The sequence below is a fragment of the Hibiscus syriacus genome, unplaced genomic scaffold, assembly GCF_006381635.1.
Source record: "Hibiscus syriacus cultivar Baekdansim isolate YM2019G1 unplaced genomic scaffold, ASM638163v2 tig00003721_pilon, whole genome shotgun sequence".
Lineage (NCBI taxonomy): Eukaryota > Viridiplantae > Streptophyta > Magnoliopsida > Malvales > Malvaceae > Hibiscus > Hibiscus syriacus.
This window is the reverse complement of record NW_024061981.1, coordinates 2,759,848-2,787,564: the sequence shown is the minus strand read 5'-3', so window position 1 is coordinate 2,787,564 and position 27,717 is coordinate 2,759,848. Positions and strand designations below refer to the sequence as shown.

At 32.9% G+C, this 27,717-nt stretch overlaps 2 protein-coding genes and 1 pseudogene across 2 annotated transcripts; all 3 read right to left on the bottom strand.

Moving 5' to 3' along the window:
- Window positions 1-228: 228 nt before the first annotated feature.
- LOC120182635 lies at window positions 229-3,231 on the bottom strand (annotated as a pseudogene).
- Window positions 3,232-16,032: 12,801 nt separating this feature from the next.
- LOC120182088 (strigolactone esterase D14) lies at window positions 16,033-17,073 on the bottom strand. The gene is made up of 2 exons (XM_039187107.1): window positions 16,668-17,073; window positions 16,033-16,562 (listed from the first exon to the last, which is right to left on the bottom strand). Exons 1-2 carry the CDS (start codon window positions 17,036-17,038, stop codon window positions 16,133-16,135), a joined length of 801 nt encoding a protein of 266 aa, XP_039043038.1. The 5' UTR covers window positions 17,039-17,073; the 3' UTR covers window positions 16,033-16,132.
- A 3,327-nt stretch (window positions 17,074-20,400) lies between these two features.
- Window positions 20,401-22,043, bottom strand: LOC120182624. Its single transcript, XM_039187551.1, has 4 exons — window positions 21,848-22,043; window positions 20,974-21,120; window positions 20,660-20,785; window positions 20,401-20,567 (listed from the first exon to the last, which is right to left on the bottom strand). The coding sequence occupies exons 1-4, from the start codon at window positions 22,041-22,043 to the stop codon at window positions 20,401-20,403; spliced, it is 636 nt and encodes a 211-aa protein (XP_039043482.1).
- Window positions 22,044-27,717: the final 5,674 nt, after the last annotated feature.

The window sequence follows — 27,717 nt, the reverse complement described above, 5'->3', positions numbered from 1 at the left end:
AGTTACATGTTTGCGACGCTGGCTCCCTACTTTGTTTTTGTTATGACCCAAGAGAATCGGAGAAGAAGAGAATCGAAGAAATAAAAATAGAGATTAAGAGAAGAAATAGAGGTTGAAGAAGAGAACAATTCATTCAATTTTCATATAATTTCCTCTTGGTTCAGTACACGTTTTATTTGTTAACATTGTACCAATTCTAACCACTTTACCAACTGGCAGTACAACTGTCTAACAGAATTGTTTTTCCTGCAGGTGCTGCTGGCATGATTTCTTCCCATGATTTGGTCCACCAGGTAAGTGACTAAGCCCTTCTAATTTTGTATTCCCAATTACCCTAATTTTCTCAATTGAAATCCCTAACCCTACTTTCAATTCCCCCAATTCTCCTCCGCCTTCTCCAACTGTTTCTATATCTCTACTCATGACAATACCCCCTCCATGAAAGGATCCTTGTCCCCAAGGATCAAAAACTAGGAATTGTGCTTTAGGCACAATATAGTTTACCCTAGTGACGTTTTCCAGCCTTAAGTTCGTCCATTGCACATGACCATATGTTTGTCGAGCACCATAGTCGGGTGGACCTTCAACTTTCCTTCCTGTCCAAACTGGGAAGGGTCCAATGAGGTAACGCTTTGATCTCCATTTTTTTTAACAAACTGCTATGAGTTTTTGGTTGCACCCTCGAGGACTCGGGTAATAATTTATATGCTACTACCCCCATGCATTGTAAAACGGTGTAGGGACAAACTTCTTCTGAAATAGCAGCCTTGAAGTCTTCGAATGTCCATGAACAACCCATGGTAATCTTCTCCCACTTCATTGCATCTTTTATACGGGTTTTGTCTTCATGATACCGTTTTTCTAATTCTTCAGCAACATCCTCGAACAAATCTTTTGGTGTTGAACCAGATGTGTTAGATGCAACAACAAAATATTGAGGCAAATCTTTCACCTTCAAACAATAATCTCGCCAATAAGTTATAGTTGTAAGAGTACAATCAGCAACATGATCTTCCATTAGCTTACGAAATGCATCACGGTTTTTGCGCTCGACACGTCTTAATTGTTCCTTTTACATCTTCTTTTTTTTTCTTCTTCCTTATCTAAGTCATGAATACATCCCTGGACTATGAGCAGCCGGTTAATTTTTTCAAGACGTGAGCATCTTTCATCATCCTCCAAACGATCTTGAACTTTCCTCCACTGGCTGTTTGCCTTAATAAAATCACAGGATTCCAGAAATTTTCTATATTCTGCTATATAACCCCTTTTTTCCTCTGCAGGATGTTCCCTTTCCTTCCGCTCAAGATCCATTATACAGCTTTCAAAAAAATCTTCCCGATCTCTGGCGCGTTCAACAGCCTTAAACCACTCATCATTTTCAAACAAACTTTGAGCTTTACTCCATCTCATGGATGATGTTAGTTCCTTGGACTCTTCCAGCATTTTTGTAAACTCCTCCCGAGCCTTCTTCTGTCTCATTCGCCTTTCCTCGGCTTCTAACTTTTTTCTTTGACCAAAATATTCATTAAAGGCTTGCTTCCGCTCACCAAGTGTCTTCAGAGTACTATACCTTTTGCCATTAATTATTTCTCTCATTGCCTGCTCCCACGTCCAATCAGATTGCACACTTGCAGATTCAATGAGAGATTTGAAAGCATTTTTTGCCTCCAACTTATTTGCATATACTAAAGGCTCATCATCCAGAACTTTCTCTTCTACTGGAGTTACATTAACCTTTCCAGCAACTGCCATCCCCTTTCTCGCTTCCTCAATGTCTTAAGCAGAAGCTCCATCTGTTTCTTGAGTTGCTATAGGTTCCAAGCTTCTTGTGACTGTTGTGTTAGCGCTGACAGAAGGAACAGAAATAGTGGAACCTCCAAAGAGAACAGCAGGTAAAAGTGACACAGACACTGCCCCAGGTGCATCTGTAGTAGCAGATTGTGAAACAGGAATAACCGTTGGTCCAGATGTTGAATTGGGTGAAGAACTAACAACAGGCATAACTGAAACCAGTCTTAAATCCTGCAAAGTTTTGGAGCTCAAAGAAATAGTTGTAGAAGGCATCTCAGCTACAGAGCCAACAGCAGCAACTGGAGCTTGAGGCACTCCTGAGCCTGATAGAGTTCCTTGGCTAGCTACTGCCTGAGCTTGCTCACGTGCTAACTTCAATTCCTCAGGTATTGTCCACTTAGACTGCTTTGTAACCTTGTTATAATAATATTTTCTTCCCTCCGGAGTTGTGAATTCCTTCCAAACTGTGGATGCATCAGCTCTCATTGTATGAAGACTTTGATAGCCATTAACATCTGATGTTGCTCTGTAATCTTTCATAGCTCGAGAAACAGGAATCCAGTTGCCATAGATTAATACAAGAACATAGTAGTTGATCTGCTGTGGACTACAAAAAGGTAGGTCGATGCTGTCCATATCATAAACACTGAGATTGCTCCATATACCCAACTTCAATCTCCATATACCCAACTTCAATATAGTAGAAAGCATAAGGTGCAACCTTTGATTCACACTCCAGTTCTTAGCTAAATAAATTATACTTCTTCCCATCAAAAAAAGCCGAAACACAAAAGGATCAAAAGTTTCAACAAGTTCATTGAAGTCTGAATTACCCACAGAAAAATCAACTATGAAAGGCGTAAAAGTAGCAATTCGAACTGATATAGGCAAACCTGACTTCTCAAACCGTGGAATAACTCTTAATGGTTTCTTATGGCATTCACGCTGCAGGAACTCAAGAACATCAAAAGAGGCAGTTGCAATTGAAATGGCGTATGCTCCAAAGTTGTTTGCCGGAAACTCTGCCATGATACTGATTGTATCCAAAACAGCACCATTTTCTTCTGTTATAGGAAGATCAAAACCAAACAACAGTCGTTTTCTACTTGGTTCAGATATTATCCATTCTAGCTTTTGTTCTTCAAACCACTCACGGTTGGAACCAATTTTCAAGGGTTGGGTATTAGTGATGGATGGCATTTTATCAAACACTTGACACCCATCATTTGTGCCTTCGATTGCCATAGGTAACGACTCCGTTTCAGGGCTGTTTTGGTCCTGCTCTACCGTTTTTCCTGTCAATACTCTTAGGATCTGTTCCGAATAACCCTTATTCTTTGCAATCCTTGTCTCCAGGTATTGCTGATCTTGCTTCACCAACTTTGCTAAGTAGTCAATCTGGTTTTGAATTGCAGAAAGAGCAGAGGATTCAGCCATTGCTTTGCCAGAAGTTGTGGCTCTGATTACCAATTTGTTATGACCCAAGAGAATCGGAGAAGAAGAGAATCGAAGAAATAGAAATAGAGATTAAGAGAAGAAATTTAGAGAAGAAATAGAGGTTGAAGAAGAGAACAATTCATTCAATTTTCAGATAATTTCCTCTTGGTTCAGTACACGTTTTATTTGTTAACATTGTACCAATTCTAACCACTTTACCAGTTGGCAGTACAACTGTCTAACAGAATTATTTTTCCTGCAGGTGCTGCTGGCATGATTTCTTCCCATGATTTGGTCCATCAGGTAAGTGACTAAGCCCTTCTAATTTTTTATTCCCAATTACCCTAATTTTCTCAATTGAAATCCCTAACCCTACTTTCAATTCCCCCAATTCTCCTCCGCCTTCTCCGACTGTTTATATATCACTACTACTCATGACAGTTTTCTTCCATTTTGGTCACTACTTGTATATGATTTGTTTCCTTAGATTTTCATTTAATGCAATTTGGTCCTAATTCTGTTTTTAATTTGTCTAATACCTTAATTTGAGCATTAACGTTAAAATCTTTTATTCTAGTCATGCATTAAATTTATAGATTAAATCTCTCAGGTTTTAGAATTAATCGTTGAGCCAATTCTCACACTTGTTATCAAGATAATACATATGTTAGATAACTTGTTCAATTTTAGGTAAAAAAATAAAACTAAAATAACTTAATTACATTTGAACCCAAGTGTTGAACTATGTTTTGATATAACAATTTAAGGCAAAATGGTTTTTGGACTTGAATTGAATTTACAAAATGTTTTTATATACTTAATTGAATTTATTCAAAGTTTTAAAAGGTTTCAAAAATAATTCAAAGTCCATTAAATTCAGATTTGAGCCAAAATGCTAAAGGGTGTCAAAGTGCATCCATGCACCCCTGCAGTGCATCCATGCACCTGCACTAGTGCATCGATGCACCATGCACTCAAACACCGAATGCAATTAGTGCATCGATGCATCATTCTTTGCATCTATGCATCAAGGCTGTGCATCGATGCATCCTGTTGTGCATCCATGCACGAAGGTTGCAACGGCTAGTAACGGCTAGTTTATTTAAATTTAATGAAGGGGTATCGATGCTCCATGATAGTTCACCGATGCACCATGTTATGCGCAACATTTTTTAGTAGAAAAATCATTCCCAAACGGCTCCAAAACATCCCCAACGGCTATATACAACATCAAACACATTCCAAGCTATAAATACAAGCTAAGGACACTTGAAGAAAAAAGAGAGAACAACTATCCAAGCAATCAAACACAAGAGAAGAGTTTTTCAATCTTATTTAATCTTTCTCTTGTAAATATTTTGTTCTTGTGAGCTCAATCTTGTAAACACCTACCTTAGAGAGGTTTATTTGTTTACTTCTTTTATCCTTTTGTAAAGGGGAAATGTTCTAGCTTAGCTCGTGTAAAAGTTAGGGAAAGGTTCTAGTTTAGCCTAGAAAAACTAGGGAGTTTGTAAGGTTACTCTTTATCCTCAAAAGAAAGAACAAATTAGTGAATTTGTTGGAAAATCCTTGGTGAGGAGCTAAGGTAGTGGACGTAGATTTTGGTTGAGAAAGTCGAACCACTATAAATCGCTGTGCAATTCTCTATCTTTCAATCTCCTTACTCCCTAAACACAAAACTATTCTGACCCCTCTTTATAAACCGTTCCGGTTGTCAATTCGAGCTTCCAAAATCCCAACAATTGGCATCAGAGCCTAACTCGTTAATAAGGTTTAACCACCTTGAGACGATCCTCGAAGAAGCTCTACCAATTTCCGACGCAACCGACAAAGAAATGACTTTTTCCTCCGGTGCTTATTATCTTGAAGAATATCCTATTATGGATTCACAACCGGTCAACAAGCTACCCTTCTTCAATGGAGCAAATTATGCACATTGGAAGAATAAGATGATGTACTTTATTCAATCCTACAATCTAGGAGCTTGGAACTCAATCATGGACGGTTACTCCTTTCCACCCGGCAAGTACAACGACTGGAGTAGAGAAGAACAGAAAAATTTCCAGCTTAACTCTAAGGCTATACATATTCTATTATGTGCTTTAGGCGCAAATGAATATGGAAGAATCTCATCTTGTTCCAGTGCCAAAGAGATTTGGGATAAGCTCCAAGTCACTCATGAAGGAACCGACGAAGTGAGGGAATCAAAGAAAAGTATTCTCAACCATAGCTACGAGAACTTCAAGATGAAACCCGATGAAGACATCAAAGCTATGATGGATAGATTTTCTGTGATTATCAACGGTCTCAAGGGATATGGAGAAGTAATCCCTAATGAGAAGCTTGTGAGGAAGATGATCTACTCTCTTCCAAATGAGTGGCAATCAAAGAAGACGGCCATTATCGAAGTAAGAAACTTAAAGTCTCTCACTCTCGACGAGCTAATTGGTTCCATTCTAACTCATGAGATGATGGTGAAGGAAGATGAAGAAAGGGAAGAGAAGAAAAATAAGAAGAAGAATGAGGTAGGCATTACCTTCAAATCCACCAATGAAAGCTATCAAAATTCAAGTGATGAGGTGGATGAAGACGATAATGAACAAGAAGAATAGATGGTCAAGCTCTTGAAGGAACTCAAGAGATTCATGATTTCCAAGGAAGTGAAACATGAATCAACCAAGAAGAAGAGTCCCCCGATATGCTTCAATTGTCAATGAAAGGGGCATGTCAAGTATGAATGTCCTCTTCTAAAGAAAAAGGGGAAGAAGGCATTTGTTGCATCATGGAGCGATGAAGATAATTCCAATGATGAAGATGAAGTAGTCAACCTATGCCTCATGGCGACTCAAGAAGAATTCTAGGTATCTTCTAACTCAAATGAATTTAATTCATTTACTTTTGATGAGTTACAAGATGCTTATAATAGGTTGTATTTGGGATTTGAGACCATGAATTCCAAATATACGAAATTAATTCAAAACTCAAAATTGAAAATAAATCGATTTTGAAAGCTAGAGTTGATTTTGAAAATCAAAATGAAATTTTGAAAAATGATTTAGAGCTTTCAAAAATCAAAATAAATGATTTAGAAAAGACAAATTTTGAGTTAGGAGTTAAGCTTAAAAGCTTAACAAAAGAAAAATAATTAATTTCTAAAAACAACCTATTATGCTTAGAAATGACAAAATGCTCACATTGTCATTTTCATGGTCATAAGGAACATACTTGTCCTTTGAATAAAGGAAAACGTTTTAAAATTAGGCAAGTATGGGTTTCGAAAGGAACAAGAGGCATTGAAACTAACGTTGAATGATCCAAAGCAATTTGGATACCAAAATCGAAATAAATGTCTCTTGTAGGTGTGTGAGAGTAATGGTGATGAAAGTGATGATATTCAAGATGCTCTAGCCACACATGAAAAAGGAATGGGTAACCTCTAAGCTTAATTTTTTTTTTTTTAGTTTTGGTTGCTCATAGGATTTATGCATGCATGAGTTTTTGATTTAAATGATTATGCGTTGTTTTTAATCTCATGTATGTTAACAAAAATGGTTATGATGAACATTTTAAATTTTTAATGAATTTTTTCAGTTCATCATAATAAAATTTTGGTCAAAATTGGTTTTAATGCAAATGATATCTCTCTAACAATTGATATCAAAATTTTCAAATACTTTGATTTTACAAATTTTAATTTTTGACCTAAATTTGAATGTTTATGCATGTGGTTTAAATTAAAATGATATCTCTCTAACAATTGATATCAAAAATTTTTTATACATAACATTTTTGGAAAAACTTTATGCATATGATCTTAAATTCAACAATTGATATTGCATAATGTATTTTAGACTTGGATATATTGAATTTCATGTGCTACTAACATGTTTGTTATTCTTTGATGAAATTCAATTTTGTTTAAGTGTCATGTTCTTAAAAGCTAAATTTTGTTTGAAATGCATTTATTGAGGGGGAGCTTTGATTTTTCAAATGATTTTTAAATGTCAAATTTACCACTTACTCTCTAAAGTTATTTTGAACTTCAAAGATCGAATTATTCTTGATATAACAAAAAGGGGGAGAAGTTTGGTTTGAAAAAATCAATTTCTAAATGAAGAAAAGGGGAGCTTAACATTTTCATATATTTTCCAACAATTGTTAACAATTGATATCTTTTTCATTAAACAATTTTAAGGGGGAGTTTTTCCAAAAACAGTTTTTCAAATGTTTTGTTATATCAAAAAGGGGGAGATTGTTGAACTATGTTTTGATATAACAATTTAAGGCAAAATGGTTTTTGCACTTGAATTGAATTTACAAAATGTTTTTAGACTTAATTGAATTTATTCAAAGTTTAAAAGGTTTCAAAAATATTCAAAGTCCATTAAATTCGGATTTGAGCCAAAATGCGAAGTGTCAAAGTGCATGCACCCCTGCAGTGCATCCATGCATCCCTGCAGTGCATCCATGTACATGCACTAGTGCATCGATGCACCATGCAGTGCATCCATGTACTCAAACACCGAATGCATCGATGCATCCATCATGCATCGTCTGTGCATCCATGCACGAAGGCTGCAACGCTAGTAACGGCTAGTTTATTTGAATTTAATGAAGGGTATCGATGCACATGATAGTGCACCGATGCACCATGTTATGGGCAGCCTTTTTGAGTAGAAAATCATACCCAAACGCTCCAAAACATCAAGAGAAGAGTTTTTTCAATCTTATTTCATCTTTCTCTTGTAAATATTTTGTTCTTGTGAGCTCAATCTTGTAAACACCTACCTTAGAGAGGTTTATTTGTTTACTTCTTTTATCCTTTTGTAAAGGGGAAATGTTCTAGCTTAGTCCGTGTAAAAGCTAGGGAAAGGTTATAGTTTAGCCCGGAAAAACTAGGGAGTTTGTAAGATTACTCATTATCCTCAAAATAAAGAACAAATTAGTGAATTTGTTGGAAAATCCTTGGTGAGGAGCTAAGGTAGTGGACGTAGACTTTGGTTGAGAAAGTCGAACCACTATAAATCGCTGTGCAATTCTCTATCTTTCAATCTCCTTACTCCCTAAACACAAAATTGTTCCGACCCCTCTTTGCAAACTGTTCCGGTTATCGATTCGAGCTTCCGAAAATCCCAACACCAAGATCAATTAGTAACCAAGCAAAGCCTTAACTAATAGGCTAAATCTAAGCCAATTGAGAATATTTTTTGGTATAGCCACTGGTATCCGATCTATTGATTGACTAATCCGGATCGGGTATTGCAGAGACAAGGACGACCCTCCCAACATAGTTTCCTTCATTTGTAATCGCCAGGATTCAAACCCCTAACATTGTTTAAGGGATCTAGTGTCTCATCCCACTAGATTATCTGGTTGTTGGCGGTCAATTGAGAAAATGATAACACTTATATTGCTAAAAAATATTTATAATTAATTTAAGATTTTAATATTTTTTAAATTAAATTAAATTAATTTATTTTATATTTATTTATTAATGATTAAATATATTTAACATACCCGAATTCAACACAATTTAAAATCAAAAAGATAAATTTATAATTTAAATCTTAAATATTTTTTTCTTATGATTATAATTTAAATATTAAATTATTTTTAATGATTTCATATATATAATCATTAAAAATAAATATGAAAACAATAATTTAGTTTTAAAATATTAAAAAATAAATATGAAAATAATAAATTTAGTCATATTCTCAATGGGCCTAGATGTAAGTTCCTACTTATCCTTTTTTTTATCATTAACTATAATATATATATATATATATATATATATATATATATATATATATATATATATCTATATATATATATAATATTATAATTGATTCTTAATATTAGATTTAGATTATTAGTTAAGGCTTGCTTGGTTACTAAGGTGGTGTTTGTTTTTGCAGAGGTAAAATGTTTGCAGTCTGCGGACCACATCTGCAGGCATCTGCAGCAGAAGAGGCGGACCAAAAGTTTGCAGTCTGCAAGAAGAAGACTGTTTGTTTTTTAACGTCTGCATACTACTAAAATAAACTGAAATATAAATAAACTGATTTTTTAAACTTAAAAGAGTTTTACAATACTGAGATTTAAATAATTTTAGTTTTACAATACTGAAAATTTAAATAATTCATACAGCTACAATAATAATTTTTTTAGAAAAACAAACACCACCTTATTAATTCTATTATAAGTCTCACATAATCACATATATTATTAGTTTTATAAGTTTTATAGAATAAAATTTATAAATGATCATTAAATTATATGATTTTTTTAAATATGCAACTATGTAATACTTTTAATTTTTTTAAATATATATTCATAATTTATTTTTATAATTATATGATAATTTTAGAAAATATTTTTTAATTTATCAAATTATTTTATGATTATTTTTTATTTAATTGTGATTATATTTTAAAATTTTAATTATAATTTTTTATATTTTAAAATCTTAATTATCAAACAATGAAATCATTTTTTTATTAAGCAATGTGGTTTAAATACTTACATTTTGTATAAAAAGTTTAAATATAATTTAAAAATAAAAAATCCAAAAAAAATTATATTTAAACTTAAATCAAAATAATTAAAATAAATATAAAATTTTAATAATATATAAAATAATTTATATGATATAAAATTTAATATCTATAATATAATATTAAAAAAATAATATTTAATTTATTTAAAAATTAATATTAAAATTAAAATCAAATATAATATAAAATTAAATATAAAACCTCTTTGAAGAGGTTAGAAGACGTCTGCAGACATAAGACCATGTATGCGCCGCGCAGACCACGCGCAGAGTTAGAAGAGCTTCTGTCTTCTAAAAAACAAACGGTCTGCGAAGCTCAATGTCTGCGTGTGGTCTGCGCGGCGCAGACATAAGAGCTTTGCAGACCTTACACAGTAAAAACAAACACCACCTAATTCATTTTGGGTTCAAATCCAATTAAGTTATTTTTTTTGCCTAACTTGAACAAGTTATATAACATATGTATTATCTCAATAACAAGAGTGAGAATTAGCTTAGCGGTTAAGACATGTGCATTTTACCCTTGGAACCGAAGTTGGATTTCCTTTGGTGTCAAAACTCATCTTCATTTATTTTCACTTCAATTCAAAACGTGACACATATCACATTTTGATTAGATTGAAAGTTTATTAAAGTACTTAAATTAAAATTAAAATTAAAAAAACCCTCTAATCATATTGTGATGTCACAATTTAATTGGAGAAATAAATTTATTAAATTAAATTGAAATTAGTAACTTATTAAAATTTAAGAACTAAAGTTAATATTATTGATCACATTGATTAATTCTAAAATCTAGGGGATTTAATCTATAAAATTTAATACATGACTAGAATAAAATATTTTAAAGTTTAAGCACAAATTAAGACATTAGACAAATTAAAAACAGAATCATGATCAGATTGCATAAAATGAAAATCCAAGGAAGCAAATCATATACAAGTAGTGAACAAAATGGAAGAAAACAAAACAAATTTAAATAGTTCAGTGTGGTCATATTGACATAAATTTGAAAATAGTTGCCATTTCGAGACTAAACACATAGTTAAGTGGTCATTTATGTAATTTACGTTTCATTTTATAATTTTACCGCATAAAAAGTACGAAGATACGCATGAATTTATCTTCTTAAAAATCTAGAATAAGAGTCATTACATTAAATAATTTTTAAAATGGTGATTTTTTAAAATAAAAGAAAAAAAGAACCTCTGAATCCGCCTGATTGCCACTGCTTCGCATCATGGTTAAATCCTGTAAGCCAACGAATTCGGCAGCATTTGTAAAGGGCAGTGAGAATGCATGTACTCAACATAACACAGAAGGGACATCCAGGAATCCCACTCTTTGAAACTTGGATCTAATCAGTCTAGTTGTTTATGTAGTTAACATCTCATACTTCATACTTTTTAAAGTGTCTTGTAAGTTGAAGATATTTAAAACTAGAGATAAATACAGAACTGCATAAAATTTTAAGAAAGACGAATCAATAAATTCGAGAATAAACGAAAATAGATTATTAATAAATATATAATAATTTAAAAATATTTGGATTAACACTGCTGCCATCCTCCCTTGATCCCTTCAACACGGGATCGTAGCCACTCTGTATAACTAAGAGGAGGTTTGCAGCAAGACCTGGATCCACAGCTAGTGAAGCACATTCCTCTGGTGCAAATCCACAATGCAAGCCGAGTACAGTTTTCTGAAGCTTTCATCAATAGTTTGACAACATTTGGCATGGTATTGGACAATCTTTCCAATCCAGTCTTCCTTAACAGAAGCTCCAATATATGAAGGACTAATTCCAAGCACTCATTATTAATCTAACATGGTATCAGCTCCACTAACCGAGGAACTGCCCCAACATCAATTTCCAGGCTAAATGGTTTGTTTTTGTAACATTTCAATTTAGGGGTTAAATTTAAGAAATTATAAAGTATTGAAATTAATTGGTATTTTAGAAGAAAATTAAGGATTAAATTGTAAGATTTTAAAGTTAGTAGACAGTTTTAAGAAAGGCATGAAATTCAGTGCCTAAACTCATGATTTGACTATTTTTATTTTTGGGAGAATTATAAACACCGTGCGCAGGCAAGTTCAGCAGAATGATTTCCAATTTTCCTCTTCCGTTGACCCAACTTTCAACTCCGATCTACTCACCGTTCGACCTTCGATCGACGATTCGAAACCACCATCGTGTTCGTTGTCGAGCGAGGAGCAAAACCCCTCAAACCTTTCGTTATGAATCGTCGCCGTTCGTCGTTAATTTCAGTCGGAAGTATCGTCGGTAATAACCCGATTTTAGTTGGTTTTTCATCGATTCACGACGATCGGGTCATCCGTTTACGACACCTCCAACACCATCGTGTTCCTTGTGCCGTTCCGAGTCCACCGGTGTCTTCCCTTTTCTCTGGCCGCGGCGGCGCGTGTGGAGGTGAAGCGGTCAAAGTTTCCGATTCGTTGAAATCGAGCTCTCCGCCGTTCAAAAATTTGAACCGAGCTTTGTAAGTATCTCGAAATCGCTCAAAATAAATTTTAGAAATTTTTCTGTGAATTTTACGCTGCCGGAACAGTACCCACGCGCCACCACTGCGCGTGGGGATGGTCCAAATGACCGGTTTGACCGGTTTTGGTGCATAGTTGACCGGTTTGACCGGTCATAACCCGACCCGTTGACCGTTGACTGGCGTTGACCACTATTGACCAAAACTTTGACGGGCTTTGATCGGGCATTAAACGACCTTTGACTTTGACCGAGTATATTTATCCTGACATTTTTCGACGTTCCAAATCCGATTCCGCTATCTGTTTTTCGAAATTCGAACCCGAAGGCCTCGAAATTGCTGATCAAACCCGTTGACTTTGATTTTGACCCGAAAATTTCAAATTTCCGAAAAGTCATATTTTATGCTTTCGACGTCCTGAATCTGAATCCGAAGTCTGTTTCGCCAAATTCGAACCCGGTAAGCTATTTTTTACTGATTTATCACCCAATTCGATCCGTTTATCGCAATTAAACCCCGTTTCTGATATAATTTATGTTGATATGTATCTGAGGAATTATTGGAAGTTGAATTAAAGATCAAAGGCGTTCGAATGGAATTTTTATGGTAAATCAGTATTGCACAGAAATCGAGGTAATACTTTACTACCTCTTTATGCTTTATAGAACATGTTGGTATTAGTAAATGTATGAATGTAAATGTTTGGTCTCGTATGTATAATTAATGAAGATCTACACTAGATATAAATACGGTAGAAAGTAGGTAACTGAATATGACTCAGATTACTATTATAAGAAATTGGAGGACAGTTGGAATTAAATTACAAGTTCTTGAATTAAGTGATAAAAGAATCAACCATGGATATGTAGATTATAATTTATCTCATTAAAGGTACTTAGATGATAAATTATGAAAATATTTCGATTAGGTAAAATTACGAAATTACCCTTATGTTGGAAAATGATAAGAATTGTCCCTGGAAGTAGATTAATAAATCTGAAAAGAATTATAGATCTGCTAAAACTATTGATGTGCATAAGAAATGTTAGTTTTACTTGGAAATTATGGATAACCGGTTTTTAACCCCAAGAAGGTTTATACTAGATACTAAAAGTCTTTTAAGGAATCATTTCAAGATTAAAGAATGTTCGAGGAAGCAATTAATCATAGGATCTCTATATTATATTATTTTCGTTAAGACCTAATATCGAAATTATCTGGTTAAGAAATTACAAAAATGCCCTTGAGAGGTAAAATAGTCAGAGTTGACCCTGAAGGAGAAAGCACTTTGAGGATTTGTACTTAACTCGATTAAGTACAAATTTAATTATTAATATTCTGTCTTTGTAAAAAAATTCATATTTGTAAAATACGAGAAGGCACTTGACCCGAAAATGTCCGAGTTATGAGTAAATACATGAAGAACAATTTATCGGAGGGTGCTCTTTTATCAGAATTGTTCGAACGGACTGGAATTGATGATAAATTGGAATTAAATAATAAGACCAGATGGAGGAAAAAGATTGAAATACCGTGGATCTGTAAAATGACCAAATTACCCCTGTAATGGAAATGACCCAAGAATATCACCAAGCTCAAGAATGATGGGATATCCTTGAGCTCTGTTATGATTGAAATAAAACTGAAAACCAAAATGATCAAAATACCCTTATGGCCTATATTAAGTAAATGTCTTGGATTAATTAAGGAATCCAAGTAAGCATAGGTATTGGACTACCTTTAAAGGTAATGAGAAATAGTTTAAGTGAGTAGATCAACCCTAAAGTTATGTAAAAACCTGAATGACATAGATATTACTGGAACATGTATTTGTCTTCTCAAGTTTGGCTTTTGGAAGTATTCAGCTCAACTCAGCTCTAGATCGTATTCAGTACTAAGAATTGGACGTTTGTTCGACAAATCAACCACGAAGACCAAATTGAATAGAATGGAAGTACAACATGTATATGAAATTCAGGAACGTTTGAATTACTTTGGAAAATCCTGAAGTAACTGGAATGGACATGACTGCTAAATGAACTAGGTAACCTCAATGACTGAGGATTTAATAAGTGATTTGGATAAGTTTGGAAACTCTGATGAGTTTACGTAGTGTACAATTATAATGGGTTATGAACAAATTAATCAAGTACGTCAGCATTTCATGATATTGTGGAAGCGTGGAAATGAAATAAAGACATTAGAAGATTTATTCAGGCGATGATTCCGAAAATGATCTACGGACAAGAATTTGTGGTATTAAAGAGTAAATACCCTAAAAGGAAAATGAATTGACCAGTCGACATAGATTGTTAAGGTTTTGAATCTTTGTTCTCAAGTTGTTCGATTATCCGATCAATTGACATGGATGTAAATGATTCTGAATACCCTTCTGATTACGTACAACTTCTGAAAACTGTCCGAATAAGATAATATCCTGATAATTCACATTCTGAATAAATGATGATTCTGTCAGTTAATGAACTATTCCAATAGTGATTCTAAATTCCAACATTCTATCGACATACTGAAGAACTGTGTTTCTCTGCCTGATACAGTACCTCTAAATAATACCTGTAAACTCTGGTGTGTTCCCTAATTACATGAATATTTTATCTGATATTGACATGGATTCTGATCTGATACATGACCTGGATTCTGATATGATACTTGACTTAAATTATTTTTTGATTTTTGACATATCCGTTTACTGACGAAACATGTTTTATTGGAGGTATTGTTGGAGGAAGATTACTTGGAGGTTCCTCGGCTGTGTGCTCAGGGCCTTACTTACCAGTTCCTCGGCTTTGTGCTTAGGGCCTTATATGATGTGTTGGGTTGAGTGTATGGTTCTGGGGAACCTACACATTATGATGTGTTGGGATGAGGGTATATATATATATATATATTTTAAAAAGATTTGAAAAGTTACATGGTTTTTGAAAACACACACTAGAAAACCTATTCTGATCTCCTGAACTCAGTCATCCAAAATATTTCTCTGAACTGAAAGCTCATTGTCCGTTACCACCTGAAATATCAGTAGGATCTCTGCTCAGCATAAAAATCTGTAAATGTTCGGAAACAATAAGGAAATATATATTTATCTGTATTTACACGTTCATCAGCATCATCTGGTAATTCTGTATTACTGAGCTTTCCAAAGCTTACTCTATTACTCACATTTTCAGGTTAAAAGAATTAAACCGGTGCATATATCGATTTCAGTAAGGGAGTTCTTCCGGCGTTGTTACAGAGTATGGTACATGTGATTAGGATGCATGTAATTGTATTTTATTTTATATACGAGACTGAAAACTTGTTTTATTTCTGAACATTGATAAGTCATACATGTTTTAAGAAAAATTTTAAAATTTTTAGTATTTTTACGGTGGGTCGCTCCGATGGCCCTAATATAACTTTTAGGATCGAATTAGATCCTCCACATCGGTCTGGGTTTACAGTTTTACATCAAATTCCTGATGCACCAGTTGCTGCCCATTCGCCGTGAAGCTTTACAACCAATCATTGAACCCTGTTGAAGATTATCACAAAAACCAACTAAACTTTTGGTTTCCGTTCATATATTACTCTAACGTGAATGATTAGATTAATTAATTCAATATTAGAAGAGGGAACAAAATAGGGAAAGAAACAAACGTTAGAACAAAACATTGCATCGTCACGTGATAATCACGTGGGGTGCTCTTATCCTTTTGTTAAAAAATACCATAATAAGACAAAATAACCCAATCTATCGTCCAAAAATTATTCCATACGTGTCGACGTCCCCATTCACTTGTCAAATTTCTCAATGGACCCACCCTCTAGTAGTAGAAACTCACCGAGAGAGGGCCCTCCTGAGCACTTGGGACAGCAACGCTGGAACGGTCAAATGGGGCAAATGGCCTTCCGTTCTCAAAATCTCCACCGTCGTTCGTCCGCCTAGATGGCTCCTTAAATACTCCGCCACCGAAGCCGGAACAGACACATCTCTGGCTGTCTGGATAACGCAACACGGTACCCTCACCAGCCCAAGTACCCCCCTCAGATCACTGTTGAACACCGTCCTGGAAACGAACAACGATATGTCCGGTCTCATGTTGAAGAGAGTCCGGCTGAACTCCCGAACCGCTGTCGGCACATCTGCCCCCACCGCTAGTGGGGCAAACCCGTTCACCCAAGCTTCATAATTCGCTTCCATTGCTGAAAATACCTTCTCAATCTCACCTTGCTCGAAACCCCCGTGGTAATCCTCGTCATTAAGAAACCTGTAAAACCACGATTTTCATTTTTTATATCCGATCCATCTAATTTAATTCAAATTCACAACACTACTTCACCGGTAAATAAACCATACAAAAAATAAAGCATACCTGGGGGAAGCGCCGATGAGGATGAGTTTGGAGAAGAGTTGAGGGCGGCGGATGGAAGCCAAGATACCGATCATGGCGGAGACAGAGTGGCCGACGTAAGCGCAACTGTCAACGCCGAGAGATTTGAGAATATTGAGCAAATCATCGACGTAGGGATCGAGAGTGGTGTACCGAGTGAAATCGAAGTAATCGGGGTTGACACTGCCGGCACAAACGAGGTCGTATAGAATTATACGATACGAAGGTGTAAAAAGTGGGAGAATTCGTTGCCATACCGATTGGTCGGTGCCCAAACCGTGGGCAAGGACTAGGTACCGGTCGCCGGAGCCAACAATCTGGACGTTCAAAGCTTCTAGAAGGTTGTATCCCATGTTTTAAGAGTCGTACTAGCTAGGAAACTGTCGTGCTAGGGTACGTTTGTATAAATAGTAGTTTTGTTTATTATTTAATATTTTAGCTTAAACATTTTTATTTTTAATTAAAATAGTCGATAGAAACAATTAATTAATTAATAGTCAATTTATATTATTAATATAGTATTTTTATATATATTTAATTAATAACATAATATATATCACGTCATTAAAATAATAATATGATATATACATAATTAAATGACGATGTTAAATATTTCACATCACTTAAAATGATGATAAATCATATATTACATTATCAATTAAATACATATAGTCAACTGGTAATCATTGTCTAACACAAATTACTTTGATACAAAAATTAAAATGTTGAGATCAAATCACTTTAAAATATATATAAGATAAAATGAATATTTATGTGAACTTTTTGATAATTATACCTTGTGAATAATGATGCAAAACACTACCTATTGAAAGAAAGAAGTTAAGGTGCATTCAAACTTCCACTTTAGCTAATAAAATGTTCAGTGGGACAGTTTTTGTACTAGTTGTAGCAGGACCTATCACAATTGACAATACTAAGCATTACCCTCTTTTCAAACAGTATCTTGTATAGTATCTTAAGAATTGGGACCGAGGAAAATGTGCAGATAAGTTATGGCGTTTGGGGCCCTCTTCCTATGCCCAATTGTACGTTATTTGGGTATGGCTTGTTTACTACTTTGTGGAGGGTTAAGTTTTCGTGGTGTCTTTTATTTGTTTGATGAGACAACTCACTGTTGCGTAATGGCAGATTCTGCAGTGTATGTCACCTCATATCCATTAGAAAAAAACTTTAAGGTATATTTCGTTTTAATAACTAAATTTTTAATTTTTTTAAAATTATATCTAAAGTTTAGTTTTTATTTCATTTTAGTTCTCATCAATGAAAATTTTAGTTTTTATTTCATTTTAGTATCTCATTCAAAAACTTAAACATTAAGTTTGGAAAATAAAAATAAAAATTTAGGTACTAAAACGGATCAAAATCGATAGTTTAAATACTAAATACGTTAAATTTTAATGGTGATATACTAAATATGAAGTTTACCAAAATTAATAATTTAAATAGTACCAATATGTAGTTTACCCAAAACTTTATGATTTATACTAAGAAAGGTGCTTGTGTCCAATGAAAAAGGGGAATTATTATTTTTTGATAAGTAATGGGGAATTATTGTAATCCACATGTTGGAGAACAAAAATGAGTGCTATATCAAGTATACATAACTTTTTTTTTCTTGAAATGAATAGTTTGTGTAAAATAGTATTACAATTCAGTGAATTTTAATCCACAAAATGGCATATTTATAATGAATAAAATCAATGTCAAATAGTTCATATCCCCTACAAATATCGGATTCTCTGGTTGAAGAGAGAGACGGGAGGACTTGGAAAGTTAGTTTTAAATATTATCAACAAATTTTGGACATAATCATTCCCTTCCTCTTCTTCCTGTGATGCCATCTTCCTCTATAGTCCTTCCTTCAGTGTTACCAAAGGTTTTACTACCGATAGTCCACTACTAATAATGATTAATAAGGTCTTTTTTAGCATTGAAGAGTAAGTTTTATTTTTAACTTTTTTGGCATGCTTGTGGGATTGTGACTCCCATATGCATATAAAATGGATGTGACTTGTACTTAGATTTGACATGTCCTTTTTGTTGGATAAGGTGGGTTGATTTCAATTTTCAATCCCTATTTCTTCAACTGCTTTCCACAGCTTTTTATTTGCTCCACCATTATTACTACCAAGAAACTTCATTATGAGATTTAACTTTAATATCTTATATATTTTCAGGTCTTTGAATTTATAAACTAACAATAATTCACATGTTGGTTCGTAATTAGCACAAATTAAAAGTAAATATAAATAATTGAATTTTATTATAAGATAACATCGTATAATTTATAAACAATACATAAACTTGTATAAATTTCAGTTCGTTAAATATATATAAACCCCTTCATAATAATAGTCTCCCCACGTTAAATAAACCTTGGGAAAACATCAGCCCATGCTAAAGAATATTGACCCAAATTCAATCGGGAAATGGAATGGAATAGGCCAGCTCTTCTTCTTTTAACCCAAATTTTAAGTAGCCATTTAACCAGCGCATATAGATCATACATTTTCAACATAAAAAAAACCCTCATATTTTTTTATGGTATAATCATTTGTATCTGATCTTTTGATCAATTAATCCAAATTGAATATTACAGAGGTAAAGTCTACCCTCCCAACCCAATTTACAGAATATCCCAACCCAATTTACAGAATATACTAAAGTATGTTTCTTTTAATTTTACAGAATATTATTTATAAATTTATCATTGATTTTTTAAAATTTACAGAATATACTAAAGTATGTTTCTTTTAATTTTACAGAATATTATTTATAAATTTATCATTGATTTTTTAATGGTATAGGTAATTATAAGGTAATATTTATTCAAAATCTTAATCATTAACGATGCATGCACATCTTACAGATACAACTGCTCAAAGTTAGAATTTTAAAAAAATAATACTCCTTTTAATCACTATTGAAGGCACTGGATGAATTTGTTTATCATTGATTTTTAATATATAGCATGAATTAAAACTTTTATTTTTTCCTAAGAAAATAAGTTCATAGCGTTTTCATAACAATTTCGAATAGTGATTATGTGATTACTTTCTTGTTTATTTGTATTTTATTATATATTGATAATATCAAATTGATTGTATTTTCATACGCTCAAAGAAAATTACAGTAGCAAGAATAATTTTAATAGAATGGTATTATAGTTTTTAGGGTTTTCTTTAAGTTTAAAATTTAATTTATTTCAGAAAAAACAATGTCTAAGTTTATTTTTTTTCAAAATATTTTCTCGTTATCTTATTATTTTCTTATAATTAGAAAATCATAATTTAGTCACTTTATTAGCCACAACTTCCTGGGGAGAAGCAAAACACAGCTGGTCGAAGTGGTGGGATGGGGCGAGTTTGGTCCAGTCTAGTGGCCACTTTATTGCCGGTTCGTGGTCAATTTAAATATAACTTTTTAAATATACATTGATTAAGTGATTAATGATGATGTTTATACATTTATGTTGTCATCATCCGACTCGTACTAACATGTGTCTTTGACATATATCACATACATTTTTTTAAGACAGAAGTCATATATGTTTTCATAGTTTAGTCATTTTCTTTTTCTTTTTTCATTTATGATCGTTCTTTTACAAACTCTGACAATTGTATTTCTACGTAGACAAAGTATCATTAAATAAATATAAATTAATTTTTATAAGAAAATATATAAAATATTTGTCTTATGAACTTGGAACACATGTCATATTGTTCCAACTGTCAGGCCAAGAAAACCCCAAAATGGGTCTTAAAGTTCCACCCTGAAGAACCGTTTCCACCGTCGCTCGACAGATGTACCACTTTCCACTCATAACAGCCTCATCGCTCCGTTCACAGTAAGGGCACAAGCCTCAAACAATAAAGACTGAAACAAAGCTATAAAAACACAAAACAGAACTCTTTAAATGCACGCAAAAATATTAAACAAATAATCTATAACACTTTCAGTATCAACTTCTTCCAAAATATCGCTCTCAATGGCCATTAAAGCAAATCCATTTAGCCTTTCTTGTGACATGGTTGTCCGTAAGTATGACTTGATCAACTTCAATTTCGAAAAACTCCTTTCTACAGAAGCAACAATTATAAGAATATTCAATAAGATTCTACATGCAATTGTGACATTTGGAAAGCAATTAAAACGCTTCAAGAACTTCAATAAATCAATTGCTCCCATTTTTTTTCCTTAGGTAAAATCTCCCTAAGTAATTTTAACTCAATATACAAATCATGTCTATCACAATCTGATAACTCACCTTTCCTAAGAGTATTCTCAAAGTTAATACAACAAGATTGGAGTTTAATGTCATCCTTTGAATGCAACTTATCAGAATTGAACAAAAATCCAAAAACACTCTCATACAATTCATATTGTTCAAACCTCTTTTCCAATGACGAAATAGCTTGATCAACAATGCAGATGAAATATTAAATTCTAAATGAATTCTCTGGAGATAATGATGTTTCCTCACCATTAAGCTCGTCAAATTGTCTTTTTTTTATGTATCATAAGCCTATGAGGAAATACAGGGTCGATTCCAATTTCAATAACTATTGTTTTTTTTAAATATTCATGGCATTGGAAAATCCAACATCTCTATAATTCTTGAAAAAAGATATTAACCCTTTTATCTTACTCATAGCAATATCAATCAACATATATTTTGACTGTAAATATTTGCTAACCAAGTTCACATCAAATAGAGTTTCATACCAAATGATTGTAGAAAGCAAAAATTCAAAACTACCAAGTTCATTTGTAGCCAAGGATTTCACTTCACTTTGAATTTTATATTCATTATCAACATCAGCTAGTTGTAACAAGGCTTCTCGTAATTCAACAATTTGAAATCTTATGCCCTTAATACTATCGACTCTACTATCTCATCTTGTGCCTGACAATGATTTGGGAGTATAATCTTTCACATTTTCTTTTAAAATTTGCCACCACTTTGTTGAATTAGCAAACAAAATATAAATGTACTGAACTATTCCAAATAAATCTCTTGCTTTATTTGAAGTGTTTACAATGTCACATAACACCATATTAAGACCATGACAACCACATGGATTACAGAAAACTCTAGGATTCAAATCTAATAGTCTTTTTTTGTACACCTTGATTCTTACCTTTCATATTAGACCCATTATCATATCCTTGACCTCTAACATTATCTATATCAAGATCATGAGAATTAAGCACATTTTCTAACACTTCAAAAAGCCCTTGGCCAGTTGTATCATCAACTTGTAAGAATTTAATGAAAAGTTCTTTAATTTCATAAGTATTTAAAGAGTCATCAACACACCTTGTAATCAAGGTCATTTGTTCTTGATGATTAGCATCAAGTGTACAATCCAACATCATAGAAAAATATTTAGCCTCTTTTATTTTTTGGATTATGATCTATCTAATTTTAGAAGAAAGCAAGAGTATTAACTCATTTTGAATATCATGACTCAGATAATGGTGATGAATCTTACCACTATTAATACGTTCAACATGCTCTTTTATAACAAGATCAAACTCAACCAACATTTCTATCAAACCTAAAAAAATTGCATTGCTTGTCTGATATAACCTTTCTTTTTTTTCCACGAAATGTAAGATTATGTGTAGCAAGATACTTCATAACAACAATGATTCTTACAATAACATTTTTCCAGTACTCCTTTTCTTTTTTAAATTGTTCTCGAGTAACTTTATCAATTGTTTCGCTTTGTTGCAACCTATGTCGAAGTTCACACCAAGTCTCCATACTCAATACATGATCAAGACTGGTTTCATGTTCTTTAAGTCTAGTACTAATATGCATCCAATCATTAAACCCTTTATTTACTAAATGACCTTTTCTAGGACCCTTTTTAAAGATATTGCAACAAAAATAGAATACTTTGTCAAGCTCCTTTGAATAAACAAGCCAATCTCTATCACAAGTTTTACCATTAGACAAATATCTTGTATAAAAATTTAAAGAAAATCTGCGAGAAAGTTTGCCTTTAGGGCCTTTTACAAGGGTCAAGTCTCTTTTGGGGCCATTTACAGCCAAAATGTCAATCAATTTTGAATCAAGAGAACCCATTTTCTTGGATCATATATATCAACTAAAGTAGATTCATTTTGCTCAATATTATGGTCAATATGATCAGAATTATGCTCCAAATTTTGCTCAAAATCATTTGGAATATTGGCATTTTCCATATTAACATCATCACCTACATTCTCTGCTGGTTCAATATTCTCATCATCAACATTAACCCCATCTAACTCATTTGAATTATCAGACTTTTCCTCAACTTGGGGTCCTTTTAGAAAAAAATTATCTAGAGCACCTTTATGAGATTGAATTAACTGTTCTACTCTCTTAGTTTTTTTACGCTTTTCATAACCATATTGATATTTTTGAACTATATTGAACACAAAGAACACTCATAGACTAAACAAATGATAAAATTAAAAATTATAGTTTTTTTACAAGATTATCTAGAGAAAAGATTGCACCAAGATTCCCGTTTTTTTTGCAAGATTAAGTAATCCAACTCTCCTCACTATAATCAATAAGTTAACCTTTGCTATCTATATTAAAAACATAATTAATTGCATTTACGAGCATAACTATTAATGGTAATTACAAAAAAAGTAAAAAAAAAATTGAAAAAAAAATTACCATGCAATAAACTTTGTTGTTGTATTGCTGCCGTTGCTTTGCCAGAATGAGGAAGATTGAGAAAATACTCACAATTTGTTTAACCTTGAAGTATATTATTGAATTTCTAGATCTTATAATTTCCTTAGCAAAAATTGCAAAGCTTGAATACAGTATATATAGGGAGATTGGTGATATTACTAACTCAAATCCTAACAGATTAATTATCAATTTAATGATAAAATTGATGATTAATCCGTTAAATTAGAAATTAGACACAATCATCTCTTCAACTCCTCTTGGAAGGGGGACTATTTAATTTTAAGGAATTTATTTTGCAAAAAAAAGTGTGGTTGTTGGAAAATTGAGTTTAACAAAACTAATTATTTAAAGGAAGGTAAGAAATTTATGATTATGGTGGGAATAGGAATTAACGAGAGAAGATGAATAATTGAAGTTTAGTAAAGTGATTTGAAGAAGATGAGCTCCTTTCTCGTAAAGTGGAGTGAGACCCAAAAAAAATATGAGATAAGTTGTACAACTGTAGCACAGTACTAATTATTGGTAATTCCCATATGACTTCAACAAGATTAGACCGCAGGTTCTGTGGTTTTGGGCCCAAAATTTTTACCATTGATCCATATTACTTTGTTTCCTTTTTTATTGTAACAATAATAACAAATCTAATCTTTGGGGCACCTGCTATTCCGGGGCCCTGTTTCGTCACGTACGTTGCGCCGTCCTAGCCCCGCCTCTGATAAAGATATATATAATGGATATGTAAAAGTTATATATGAATATACTATAAATAAAATATATATATATATATATATATATATATATATATATAATGAAAGAAAAAAAAGATAAAAATGAGAAGAAGAGTTAATATTAATCCATACAAAATTAAGACTAAAATAAAATAAACTTGCGAGATTCGATATATCAATTAATCCATGAATAAGAAGTGAATCCAAAATAACCTCTATTTGTTCATTGGTGTGTAACGAGAATAGAGCAAAGACAAAAATGATCAAATTTTGTAACACCCATCACCCGTATACCCTTGCGTATATGAGATACATATGTCACATCACTATTATTACTATTCCTCATTCGAAAACCCATAAAATTTTGTTTCGTTTTATAAAACATTTAATTCACTTATAATAAAAAATACATTAACTTAAATAGACTAATAAAAAGAGATGTTCAAATACCTCACCATGTTACAACATTTTAATCCAAATACTATTCAGAGCGTTTATACTAAACCCTATTACATGCCAACTAAAATACATCAAAAGTAGACATGTATGTCATACGGTTACTGATGAGGCGACTCTGGTTTGATGTCCGATAATCTCCTTACTCAGCTTGTAATTCCACCTACGCGTGAAATAAACACACGTTAAGTATTACTTAGTGAGGCAAAACTAATCATACAAAGAACTCATTAAATCATTATCTTTTATCTATAAAATAACAATTCATTATTTTTCAGTCATTGTCATTTCTTTATAATTCACACGTAGTGCTATTACGATTATTCATAAACATATTATGAATTCCGTGAAATGCTCACTTAGTGCCGAAACTGTTATTCATCCACATAGAATAAATTCTGTGAAATGCACACTTAGTGCCGAAATAATTATTCATCCACATAGGATGAATTCCGTGAAATGCACACTTAGTGTCGAAACAGTTATTCATCCACATAGGATGAATTATGTGAAATGCATACTTAGTGCCGAAACAGTTATTCATTCACATAGGATGAATTCCGTGAAATGCACACTTAGTGCCTAAACGGTTATTCATCCACATAAGATGAATTCCATGAAATGCACATTTAATGCCTATTTGGTAATCACCACATACATATTAAACAATCATACATATATGATTAGTACATCATATAGTTACACAATTAAATGCACTCACCTGACTATCTTCACTAATGTATCCAAAAAGCAAATGTGAAATGCATACTTAGTGCCGAACAGTTATTCATTCACATAGGATGAATTCCGTGAAATGCACACTTAGTGCCTAAACGGTTATCATCCACATAAGATGAATTCCATGAAATGCACATTTAATGCCTATTTGGTAATCACCACATACATATTAAACAATCATACATATATGATTAGTACATCATATAGTTACACAATTAAATGCACTCACCTGACTATCTTCACTAATGTATCCAAAAAGCAAAGCTGCTTACTCAGGTACTTTGCCTTTGCCTTCGTTTTCTTGTTTCGGGATTTTGATTTTGATCTTCTCAAGCATCCATTAAATACATGTACAATATCAATTGTTAGTGTATTTCCTAACAATTACACTTAAATATTACTCAATAGAACCTATTATTAACTTTTCTACAACATTATCAATATATCTTACAATTTCTGGCTCCTCAGTATCGATACCCATACCATAGTATCGATACTACAATACTATGGTACCGATACTATGCTATGGTATCAATACCATTTTTGCATTCTGTTTTGAAATGGTATCGATACCTTCCCTTCGGTATCGATACCGATTGAATCCGTATCGATACTACTTAGTAGATTCATCCTATTTTAGCCTATAGTATCGGTACTGTTTTATCAGTACCGATACCCGTGCCCAAAATTTCTAGTTTTAACCCGATTATCACCCAAATGGGGTTAAATTTTGTTATATATATACCATACAATGCTATTAAACTCTTCTTTAACTATCCATACTAACATTCCTTTATTTAGCCTCTTAAAACATCTAAAATCTTTCAAGAACATTCAATTCTAAGAATCACACCACTTTCCTAATTTGTTCTTAATCCTATCCAATGCTTCTAATATCTCAATTACCTCTTTGACAAGTCAAATCTACCAGTAAACATCCACAAACACTCATATATTAACTTATTATTTTAAAACCCATTTTTTAAAATTTCCAATATTTCTTCAATTTCAAAGTTTTAATCTCATTTAATCATTCCTTAACCTTCTATATCACTTAAGGTTGTAAAAACAACCCATAATCAAAAGGAAAATCTAATTAATTGAAGTTTACCTTTGGATTTATAGAGGAGGCTTTATCCACGTGAAAGAATAATAAAAGGAAATAACTTTTTGGTATCTACTTTCCCTTCTTAACTTTAATACTTTACTAATAATAATTTTAAATTCATTTTCCTTGAATAGACCAAAAAGCCCTCTAAACCATCCATTGTTATAATTTAGTCTAAACCACTAATCTAAATCATTCTCATCTTTTATCATTTACTCGAATAAATCCTCATATTTTTAAATCATTTCAATAAAGTCCCTTATTCAATATTTGGGGCATTACAATTCTCTCCTTTAAGAAAATTTGTCCTAGAATTTAAAGAAGTACTTGAAACAAAAAGATGTGGAAACTGCTTTTTCATATCATCCTCTCTTTCCCAGGTAATATCTTCTACCTTATGATTCTGCCAAAGCACTTTAACCAACAAAATTATTTTGTTACGCAATTCCTTGGTTTTCTTAGCCAAAATTCCCACAGGTTCCTCCTCATAAGATAAATCTGGTCGGATATCTGTTTCTTCAAGTGTGATAACATGAGATGGATTCGATCTGTACCTTCTAAGCATCGATACGTGGAAAACATTGTGGATCTTGTCCATATATGGAGGCAAAGCTAACTGATAAGCTACGGGTCCAACCCTTTTAATATCTCATACGGTCCAATGAACCTCAGACTCATCTTTCCTTTTTGCCCAAAAAGTAATACCTTCTTCCAAGGTGATACTTTCAAAAATACTTTGTCTCATTCTTGATATTCTATTTCTTTTCATTTCAAATATGCATAGGACTTCTATCGATATGAGGCTATCTTTAGATTGCTCTGGATAATCTTCACTTTATCCTCCATATCTTTCATCAAATCTGGGCCAACCAAATCTCGATCTTTCAATTCAAACCAATTTAATGGTGTTATGCATTTTCTTCCATATAGAGCTTCATACGGGGCCATCTTAATACTTGATTGATAACTATTGTTATACGTAAATTCTGCTAAAGGAAAATACCTTTCCCATGACCCCTTAAATTCAATCACACATGCCCTAAGCATATCCTCTATTATATGAATAACTCGCTCTGACTGTCCATCTATCTGCGGATGAAAAGCTGTATTAAAGTTCAATCTAGTACCCAATACCTTATACAAGGACTTTCAAAATCTTGATGTAAACCTTGGGTCTCGATCGGACACTATCGATATCAGTGCTCCGTGGAATCTAATTATCTCTTTTATATACAACTACACAAGTTTATCTATCGAGTAATCTACTCGAACCGGGATAAA